At 35.8% G+C, this 10,601-nt stretch overlaps 3 protein-coding genes across 4 annotated transcripts in view; all 3 read right to left on the reverse strand.

The window, feature by feature from the left end:
• The window catches only part of LOC136801637 (uncharacterized), an 89,129-nt gene extending 88,142 nt beyond the window's left edge, over nt 1-987 (reverse strand). For both annotated transcript variants that reach the window (XM_067058276.1, XM_067058277.1), the window contains exon 1: nt 736-987. In XM_067058276.1, the coding sequence (XP_066914377.1) occupies nt 736-882 (147 nt within the window). In that variant the 5' untranslated portion in view covers nt 883-987. The remainder of the gene's footprint in view (nt 1-735) is intronic.
• Nucleotides 988-5,449: 4,462 nt separating this feature from the next.
• LOC136801610 (uncharacterized) lies at nt 5,450-7,881 on the reverse strand. The gene is made up of 3 exons (XM_067058250.1): nt 7,640-7,881; nt 6,858-7,314; nt 5,450-6,346 (listed from the first exon to the last, which is right to left on the reverse strand). The coding sequence occupies exons 1-3, from the start codon at nt 7,656-7,658 to the stop codon at nt 5,572-5,574; spliced, it is 1,251 nt and encodes a 416-aa protein (XP_066914351.1). The 5' UTR covers nt 7,659-7,881; the 3' UTR covers nt 5,450-5,571.
• A 176-nt stretch (nt 7,882-8,057) lies between these two features.
• Nucleotides 8,058-10,601, reverse strand: LOC136801768 (uncharacterized). Its single transcript, XM_067058435.1, has 4 exons — nt 10,410-10,601; nt 9,884-9,978; nt 9,268-9,634; nt 8,058-8,809 (listed from the first exon to the last, which is right to left on the reverse strand). The coding sequence occupies exons 1-4, from the start codon at nt 10,513-10,515 to the stop codon at nt 8,058-8,060; spliced, it is 1,320 nt and encodes a 439-aa protein (XP_066914536.1). The 5' UTR covers nt 10,516-10,601.

The raw sequence follows: 10,601 nt of genomic DNA on the forward strand, positions 1-10,601 counted from the left end.
TAAATATTTTCCAGGGGTGAATTTTTAGGTTTTTTTTTATTTCTTCATGTTTGCTTATACAGGGAGTAGTAAAGCTCATGAAATCTGCTAGCGTAATGTCAAATCCCCAAGATTGGCGAACAACCATTCTTTCCCATTTACGGCTTTTCTCTTTGCCAGACAATCTCAATCGAACGGAATCGGCAGACGATCCAGTCGAACCAAATCGAACGCAATTGACCAATTGAAATTCGATTGTCAAACGCAATCGAATCTCAATCGAACGTCGAAATTCGTAGAATTTCAATCGGTCTATTGCGTTCGATTTGGTTTGACTGGTTCGATTGTCGATTCTGTTCAATTGAGATCGTCTGGTCTTTGATCTTTTATTGGTTTCTTTTATTGATTGCTAGCGTCATCCATGACTCACGTATCATTTCACACAGTTTTTCCCAAGCTGCCTAGAACATTCACAACCCTGCCAATGCCCCGGACAATACGGGGCACAGATGTCGTCCGGGGGAACAAAAAAAATTTTTCTATCCCCAGACAAACAAACAAACAACGCAGCCAGATAAGTAAACTGTGCCATCATGGCCATTTGGCAGCTTTAAACTTGAAAAAGTCCAGAACATGATCTGAACTGACCTGTGCAGGTTTTCAGAGGTGAAAATTGAACGAAGAGGTGAAAAAAGTCCATTTATTTAAATAAAGGACACATATAAAGGACAAGGTCTTCTAAAAAAAGATATTTACTTTTGATAGTTTTGGAATAGTTGGAGACTGGTTGTTGTTATTGTTATTATTGAGGTAAGAGCAAAAGTTTCTCTTGTGCTTTTTCAAAGCAGCTAGGCAGTGGAACTTCAAATTACATCTTCCACACTTTAAATCGATTTCATCCATGTCACATGCTAGTTCTATTCTATTTATGGTTGAGTTACACGAGACTTCTGGGAGCCCATTCTCGCAACTATAGATGACAGTTTAATGGTTTGACTCTGAAAATAAATGTCTGAGTATGAAAATATAAATGGAAACAAAATAAACTCCGATGAATGTACAGTAAAACCTCAGTAAAAACTCAAAATGCAGACGTAAAAATCATAAAAAACTAAAAACCAAACGAACAGTCAAACCAGTTTTTTTTCTAACCTGACATTTCGCTAAATGCACAGAGCGCGACGGCCCATTTTCCCTTTCCTATCTTTCACCTTACCTGTTTATTCTCTACTTTCTGAGACTTACTTTCTCATTTCTGACTGAGTTTTCATACCTGTCAATCATTTGTCCATCAATTTCGACCAGTCTAATTTTCGCACCGAGTGGGATTCGAACCTCCACCAAAGAAAGACCTTCAGATTCGGAAGCCAGCGTTCTATCCGTTGAGCCATCGCCGCACAGCAAAATCACGCAATTCATAACACATTATAACGAACTGGCAAAAGACGGGGGTAATGTTATTATAATATGGGTAAAAGTACCCCTTTTTTAAACCTGACTGAAATTCGAGCCGTTACTAGCAACCCTGCGGGGCCCAAGGCGCCGAGTATGCACCCGGCACAGTGACAAGCCGTTACTAGCAACCCTGACCCTACCTCCGAATACCCCCCTGAATCACGGAATGACGGATAGGAAAAATTATCGGGGAAAAAAATTGCTCTGCGCGCTCTGTGCATTTAGCGAAATCTCTAACCTGCACGTGGGTACCATGTTTGTTTACGTCTTTCTCGATTATTCAATTCGAATGTTTTGAGCTCGCTTACCCAAAGTTTCAATCTTTTTCTTATAAAAAGACTGGATCGTGCTTCCGATTAAATCTTTTTATCTTTCACAGGTAATTTCAAGCTTCAAGGGGGGGGGGGCGTACGGGACTTCCAAAAACCGATAAACCAAACAAAAACAGCTCAATCACCGTGATGTTTTCCCTTCACCGATAAACTGACATATTTCGAGCTCTTCACCGATAAACCGACAAAAAAAGGGGCCGAAACCGACAAACCGCTTTTCCGTACGCGCCCACCTTCAAGGCCTTGAAGGCTTTTTAAAAAATGGGTGCTTAGTATTTATATGGTCGAGTTTTTTAGCTAATTGGGGGACAAATTTGACCAAATTTCGATCTTTCCAGGGATAAAAAGTCGCCGTTTTTCAATAATGACGTCATTTGAATCTTACTCATATGACACGTGTTTTTTCGATGTATTTTATAACGTCAAAATCAGTTTTTGACCAATATCTTCAGATTAACTTAATGTAATTTTTTGACCCTTTTTTATATGTCCTGTTAAACCTACCTTTTTAGAATTTAAAAATCGAAAAATTGAAATGAAAAAATTAAATGAAGAAGAAAACGAAGAGTTTTTCGAAGAGGAGTATTTCACCTTTCAAAGCCCTAATCTCGGTAAAAATCAAACATTTTGGATTTTTTTTTGGTTCAGGTGATGTATCTATTTAATTTAGTATCTAAAAATACAATTTCGGAAAATTTTTGTGGAAGTATCTTCCCTTTAAAATCTCCAAAAAACCTCATTTTTGGCAATTTTCTCCACTAAATTTCCATACGAAAACAGCTATAACTTGGGATGTAGCCAAATAGAAAATTTTTCCAAAAAAATCTGAATAAAGAAATGATTTGTCATTAACTTAAAAAAAGTTTGAAACAATAAAATGATTTCCCCAAGGAGATTAGATTTTTTGTGAAAAGTATATAGGTCCATGTCACACTTATTCCTTAATTATTCATGATGTAATTACTTAAATTCAATTTTTCAAAAGCAGTTTGTTCTTAAACATGTCAAAGAAGCGAAAACATAAGGTTTTATCTTCAAATTGTGAAATTGATTTTTCACAAAAATTGGGTATATCCAGAGCCCTTAAAGGGTTTACCCTTCCCGTTAAGTGCCACTGGAATTATATATATGAGATCGGCAGGACTGGGTGATAGAATAGGTAGTTGTAAAATTATCAATTATCAGCCAATCTAAAGCACTGACTGAAAATCTAAGATTTCCCCGTCTGGCCTTCCTTTACCACAACTATAAAGAAAGTAACTGTTGAAGAATGTTATTGAGGTTCTGTTCAAAATCAAGGGGATTGAAAAGACTGATTTGTTCGAAAGATTTTATGATTTTGTTAAAGAAAACGTCTTAGGCGTGAAATACTGGGTTATAAACATATTATGTGTTTACGCATATTATAATATATACATAAGATATCCTGTATATGCGTAAAACGCATATATCCTCTTCACATACATATGACATACAGTATGATCAATCTTTAACGTTGCGTATATCGATATGCAAGTTGACATATCAAAAGTATACTTTAAAATCGGTATATAGATGTGCGATATATGTAGGATATTTTTATTCCCCTTTTCTGTGGCGGAATTGTTTGGTACACCCGGGCGGGAATGGAGAATACTTAGGCAAATATCGGCACATAGGCTGGACATTTTCAACTAAACGAGTCCCAGGTATGGATTGACGACGCCGAATCACAAGGTAGAAAAATTATTTTTATTAGCAATGATTAATTTCAATAAAAAGGAGTCTAATGCTCTATTTTCTCAACCTTTTCGTCGATCGACAAGAGTATGATTAAAGTACCCATATAAATTTATTTCAAGTTATTTTAACTACGAACATTATGATAGAAAAAATTAAATTGCAGGGACAGCAATTTGATGCAAAAATGATTTGTTCACATTTTTTGTAATTGGAGTCTTTGGAGTGAAAAATAGTGGTAGATGGATAATGAAATATTCAAATCAAATTTCCTCTGAAATGAGAAATAAAATGTAAATACTTTGTTCAGCCTAATCTATTTACATGCCTACAAAATCGAGTGCTATCAATGTTGTTACCTACTTTATCAAATTAACGCAAAGTAATGTGTAAAAAAAAACTCACTTTTACGATTGTAAAAAAAAGTACACCACAAAGGCTTTCTAATTATTGGTCAGCCCCGGTGACCCTTCAAATCGGTTCCGCGATTTTTTTTCCAGCATCCGCAGCGCATTTGGACTTGTTTTTTAAATCCGATTTCGGATTATTTTCGGAAAACAAGTTATCGGTAAAACTTTAGCGCGAAAAATATTTTCTATTGGAAGAGAAAAGAAACACGTCACTTCATTTATTAAGATTTGTGCATGATATCAGAATAATAAAAGAACACTATATAAAAGAAGAAAGTAGTAAAAATGAAAATTTTTTGTTTATTCAATAAATTGAAAGAAGCTATTGCATTGTAAATAAATAGAGAGTATAAAAGAAAGTTTTTTATGATTGGTTTTGAGGCTTTCTTGTGTGGAGAGAGTTTTTAGAAAGCAGAGAAATTAACGTCAAAGTGTGGCGTAACATTAACAGAAACTTGGAATCATCATAACTTTCGATTGAGTTATCGAAACTGGACGGAATTTTCGACGCAGCTTCCTCAATATAAAATGCCCCTACTCATTCACATTATACTAGGGGCCTACTTGGTTCAACACGTCATTTAAGTCAATCTGACAAATGTGACGAAAGCTGCAGTGAACAGTGAACATCTAAAGCGACCGCCTCGGATATACTTTCTCAGAGAATAACGAACAGGTTTAAGACATTCTAACGAACAGATTTAGGTGAAATTTCCCGGGGGGGTTTACTTAGGCAAAATGGATGCGAACCATAAGGCCCGGGGGGGTACTACCCTTGTCGACCGACGGGGGTGCTCCGCTGGGGTTCGAAAAATGGACCCTACGTGGGACTCGAAATTTGTGAAAAAAGTGACCCTGAATGGGACTGAAATTCCAAAATTTTCTCAAATTTTCTACTTTTTCCCCAAATTTTCCTAAAATAGGCACCCTACGAGGGACTGATTTTTCAATTTTGGTGTTTTTGCGACCCTACATGGGACTCGTGGAGGTTAAAAAAGGTACCCTGACCAGCGGAGCATCCCCGTAACCCATCTTGCCCTAGTACCCCCCCCCCCGGGCCATAAGGGTACCTTTTTTCAGGCCTCAAAAGTCTCTCAGAGGGGTACAAATTCATAAGTTAGTCTCTAAAAGGGTCCCAAAATCACGAAAATCGAAAATTTTTCTCTAAAAAGGACACGATTTCCAGAAATGTTGACCAAAATTTGGTGAAAATCAAACCAAAATTTGGAAAAAATCTACCAAAATTTTAGGAAAGTCTCTCAAAGGGTCCCAAAATCTTCAAAATTTTGTCTCTCGGGGGTCGAATTTCGGCTCGGACACCCGTCACCTCGTAAACCTAGTCCCCCCCCCCAGGTGAAATTCCAACATCTATCCCATGTCCACTTTGGACAAATCCAACTTTGTGTTAAACATTTTTTCGTCTGAAGTTTCAGCCAAAATGAGCTCTTCAACCTCTTTGACTTTAACAACGAATTAGGTTTCTTGATTGTACTTCCTTCTAATCGTTTTAAGCTTATTGGGCTGACCTTCCAGCGCAGCTGGTTTATTCCATTTCTAGTGTAGAGATTTTATCTAGATGAAGTTCTGGTTTGTTTATTGCTCTTTTTTGATAATGAAAAATCTCCCCGTGCTTAATTCCTGTCCCTTCTACTCCATAATCGCTTTACTACAATTATTTACAAAAAAGAATTAAATGGCAATCTTATAGATAGAACTACTGTATCAGGACCGTCATCAAACTTCAATGATTCTTGAATATATACAAATCGTTCCTTTATACATCTCATTGGGACAAAGGCGTTTTTTGAATTCCTTTCAAAAGTTGTATTCCAAACTGTGATGTTTGAGTTTTTACCGTAATGAAATTTCTTCTTTTTTGATTTCTTAATAGCTTCCTCTGTCCCTTCTTTGATTTCAAAATCCTTAAACCAGTCCAACTGAGCTACCCAATATTTGTTCACCTTCCCACTTACTGTAGCCTGAACTTCAAAAATGTTCTTAATAATTGCTGGGCGGAAGCTGAATCCAGTATCATCATGCCAGCGAGCAATAACATAACTGTAAGGAGATAATCCACGGTATTGGTTGCATGCAAAAATTTGATTTCCTATTTTCATTCTAAGTGCACTGCGTCCGACAGATGAAATACACTTAAGACCTTCAAATTTACAATATGAGGTGAACATTTCATGAAGCTCTTCCAGTGTCTCAGAGTCAAATCTTGCTCTACGGCTTGCCGATTTCAAAATTTCGAAGCTAGAATCAAAAGAAGCTTCGTTGATAACTTCACTTTCCAATACACGCAGGATGTTAGTGTAATCATATTCTCTTTCATCTTGTGCTTCGTCGGTATTGTTTTCTTGCAGCTTTGAAAACGTTACAAACTTCCTCATTAACTGAACAGAAATTGAATGACTATTCGTGTGGAAGGAGCCCATTATACCATTGTACCTTAAAGAAGAGAAGAGCTACAAATTGAGTATACGTTTTATCTATTTTTCTTTAAAAATTAAAGATACATCTTCAAGAAAATCAGGAAAATATTTAGAAAAAAACAACTTTTTATCAACATTATGCAATGCATTTATCAATAAGTAAAGCATGTAAAAAGAAATGAAGGCGAAAGATGACAAACTTTTCCAGTAGTAATCCAGGATAACATAATACACCCCTGTGTCACAGACCCGGTGGACCCCCCCACCCCGGTGGAAAAATAGTCCAAAAAATCGTGTGGAAAAAATATCCTACAATTTCAACCCCACTGCGAAATTGCTCTATGATTTTATCCCCATTGAAAGCTGAATGTAAAAAATTTGCACTCCAAAACCATCCCCACTGGAATTTTCGAGCTGGAAACAATAGATTTTCTATCCCCATTGGCATTTTGATAGAAATTTTCATCCCCACTGAGGGAAAAAGTTCTACCGGGGCACTGAGACAGGGGTGTCATAATGGAACTTACCGCTCGAAACCGAAGCACCAAAATGCATACACAGGACCAAAGTCTTTAAGGCATTCCTTGATGTGCAATGACATATGCAAGTTAGGAACAAGATAGATCGAACCGTATCTTTTTTCGAAATCTGTACAAAACCTTTCAAAAAGATCATGGGCATCTTTGATGTCTTTCTCCGTAATGACCGGTCTGCAAATCAGAAAACAACCTCGAACAAAGTAACTCCAAATAACCAAATCACGTCTTGGAATCAGGTCCTTTAGACAATAGATGGAATAAACCATCGTCCAGTGTTTCCATTCGTCAGCTTTTAGAGTCTTGTAGTTTTCACTGACAGACTTAGCGATACGCCCAACATCAGAGGGAATCCGTAACTTTTCTTGCCTCGCAGTAACGGTGTCGAAGTTTGTTTTGTTCAAAGTTTCGGTCTCCACCCATATATTAAACACATGTTTCGCTACTCCTAAAAATAGATTGAAAATTAAAGTTACTTACATCTCTGTCTCAATGAATGTCCCATATTGTAAAATTGTCAGTCAGTAGGGCAATACAAAACTATGCTTCCCTTGCCATAGAAATTCACTTTTCTATTAACCTAATTCAAATTTTCGTGATCAGTTTACTTGAGCCATATAATTTATAATTGTTCATTGCAAATCACTTAGAGTTAGGTAGTTAAAAGTCGTCGGCAGTTTTGACGAATTGATGGAGAAATACCGGCTAAATCAAACAATATAGAATGAATAATAACTGAACAAAGGAATGTTTGAAAATTTTTTATTTCTTACCCAAAAACAAGTTATGCATTGGATCAATGACGTGGCCGCGAATAGGATCATGATAAGTGAGGCGGAAAAGTTCACTAAATCGAACTCCAGTCCTTCTTTCTTCTGTTTTGACTTTCTCTAGCGTGTTGTGTTGTAACAAAGCAAATCCAGCTGACTTATGATCTTCACCATTTCTTGCTGTCCATTTTGTCTGATCGAAACCACCAATGTCGCGTACATTTTCCGACTTTGTATCGATTGTGAAGTTAGTAGTACATTTACTGCATCCTAAAAAAAGAAGCATTTAAAAAAAGAATGAATCGAATCGAATTCTTTCGTGGCTGAAGTACCAGATGACGATATCATTTTACAAGAACAAACACACATTTGAATGTTTAAATTACCTATTGTTGAGTTGAACCTGAAAGTATATCTACAATTAATGCCAAAACAAGCTAGAAACAAAAGAAGTTAACGCTGAAAAGAAAATCGCAACAAATTGGTGTAACGTTTGTGATTTACCTTGTTTTGCATTATGAGATAAGAATCCTCCAATTTTACGAAGTGCTGGTAAGTCACACGACAAAGAAAAAAGGCCAAACTGGTATTGTGCACTTAAACCATCTGGCTCCACCAGTTTGATACCAGGAGACCAGGCTATAAGAAGTTCATCGACAAATGGACGTAAATATGTATTAATATGTAATTTTGGTTCTCTTGGTCCCGGTATGATCCCCAATACCAAAACATTTTCCCACAAAAATCTGACTTTACGTGGTAGGTTAACAATTACAGCATACACAACTCCAAGTGAATACTTGGATTTTTTAAACGGATTAAAAAAGTCGAAGTTCACAAGAAGCCCAATGTTTCTTTTCTCGTTGAAGAATGGTAAATCATCAGCATCTTTGAACTCAGAATAATATTTTCCATCGTAAATATCAGAATATTTCGATGAACGTTGTGGTGCAGAGAGCAAATTTTCCAAAAATCCTTTCCTCAATAGCTTTTCCTGGAACGATCTTTTAATGCCACGATAACAATAAACTTTCTTTGGATAAAAATTTTCTTTACTTCCACTAGCATTTGATATTTTCTTCAGCAACTCTGCGTTACATGGGGTGCGGAATCTTTTTTGAGGGTGGTGTTTGAACGGTACGTACGAACATCTCTTTGCTTTTGGTTTGCCATCTGTAGAAAAAAAAACAAGTAGATTTGATCGATTATAGAGTGATTCATCCTTATGTTATGAAGCGAATTGTTTTAATCCCATTTTCGAAAAAGAGTTAAAAGGTGAAAGCATTCATAAATCTTAGACTTAGTCCTGGATTTATTTTTAAGTATTGCAGGCTTGTATTACAGACCTGGTGGATCCGATATGACCCTTTATTATCCCTTAGATAAAAGGCCAAAAGATTGTCAAGGTGATAAAAATACCCTGAAACTTGATCCTCATTGGAGAACTGCAGTAAAATCTAACTCCAATTGAGAAAAGAATATTGGTAACATTCAGCTTAAGTCCCTATAAAAAAATTTCATCTTGTTGTAAATTGAAAGCATTTAGTTCCTTTATGTTAATCCATTTGATTAAAGTTTTTCATCGGGTCAAGAAACATGGTTGTTATATGATAACAAAAAAGAGTGCTTACCTGAACCAATAACAAGTACATCTTCCTTCTTATAAAGTGAGTTGCATTCAGGGCAAACAATATATTGGTCAAAATCATCCCTGTTGATTCCAGTAACTTTTCTAAGGCTGTGAAGAGTCTCTGGTAAAAGCTCCAATACTTCGGTAAGGAAGTTAGAGTTGATAACTACGTTGAGTGCTGCCAAGAAAACTTTTATCACCTTTAAGAGGGCATTAAGGCATCCATCAGAAACAGAATACTTCAATTGCCATTTCAGTAATTCTTTAAGTGCACTTGATACTTTTCGGAAGCTTTCACTGTATTCTTCTTCTATTTCCTCCTCAAAAAAATCAGGAATTTCTTCTTCGTCCCACACCTCCGTTATAACCTTAAAAATTAAAGTAAATTTCAATTGTTTGGTAATAAACAAGTTCAGAAAAAAAAATACAACAGGCGAATGAGCATAATGTCCAGATTGTTTAACAAAGATATGTCTTGGCAAATGACACAATTGGTTGTTTGCCTTAGTATTCAGAAATTGCTATTCCAAATATTGTTATTGAATTTGAATTAGAAAGTTTTCAAAACCTAAAAAGCAAGCAAGGCTGTGTTCAAAAAGTTATAAAAGACAGTTTACATCTTCAGGTTGATCTTGAGGAAAATCGTCTTCCACATCATTTTCGTCAGAGTTTTGATCATTTCCACTGTCTTCTGGTGCATCTTGTTCATTATCTTTAACAAATGAAAATTGTTGAAATACAGTGTTGATTTGATTAAATTTTCTAGATGCGATAGTTAAAGGGAGATAATCAGGTAGTTTTTTATATTTCACTGACAAATATCTCCCATAGCTCTGAGAAAGACCTTCAAAAATTGATATTTTTGCTTGAAAACAATATAAATTTATCGTAAAGGCGTGTGAAGACTAAATTTTACACATTATAAAATCAAATATCTTAGCTTTGAAAAATAATTGGGTCAAAAAGTTTGAAGGTTTTTCTCAGGACCATCATCGGAGACATCTTTAGGTCGAATATAAAAAAACTATCTGATCCCTTTAATGTCAAGATTATATATTCCCATAATGTAAATATTAAACAAACTAATACAGCTTGACTAAAAATATTGTCTTTCAAACACCCTACTGAATTGTTTTCGTATACCTGAGACATTGTCATCATGATTATACTCATTCTCTTCTGCATCATTGGGATCATCATAATTATTATTCCCATCTTCTATGAGAATATTTGGAGGATCCAAAACCATCTTCTTTGTTTGACATTTCCGATTATTGTGAGATCGGTAAAATACTGATTTGGAATATTTTCTTTTGCAATGAATACAAAAAAATA

Source organism: Clytia hemisphaerica, unplaced genomic scaffold (genome assembly GCF_902728285.1).
Source record: "Clytia hemisphaerica strain Z4C2 unplaced genomic scaffold, Clytia hemisphaerica genome assembly, whole genome shotgun sequence".
NCBI lineage: Eukaryota > Metazoa > Cnidaria > Hydrozoa > Leptothecata > Clytiidae > Clytia > Clytia hemisphaerica.

What these genes read in the sequence shown, in the direction of transcription:
- LOC136801610 (XM_067058250.1), bottom strand. An exon ending in TGGTGCTTCGGTTTCGAGCG is followed by an intron (nt 6,347 to 6,857) that starts GTAAGTTCCATT and finishes CTCTTCTTTAAG; the next exon opens with GTACAATGGTATAATGGGCT.
- LOC136801768 (XM_067058435.1), bottom strand. Translation starts at nt 10,515, where the DNA reads ATGGTTTTGGATCCTCCAAATATTCTCATAGAAGATGGGAATAATAAT. An exon ending in TCATGATGACAATGTCTCAG is followed by an intron (nt 9,979 to 10,409) that starts GTATACGAAAAC and finishes CATTTGTTAAAG; the next exon opens with ATAATGAACAAGATGCACCA. An exon ending in TGTACTTGTTATTGGTTCAG is followed by an intron (nt 8,810 to 9,267) that starts GTAAGCACTCTT and finishes TTTTTTCTACAG; the next exon opens with ATGGCAAACCAAAAGCAAAG.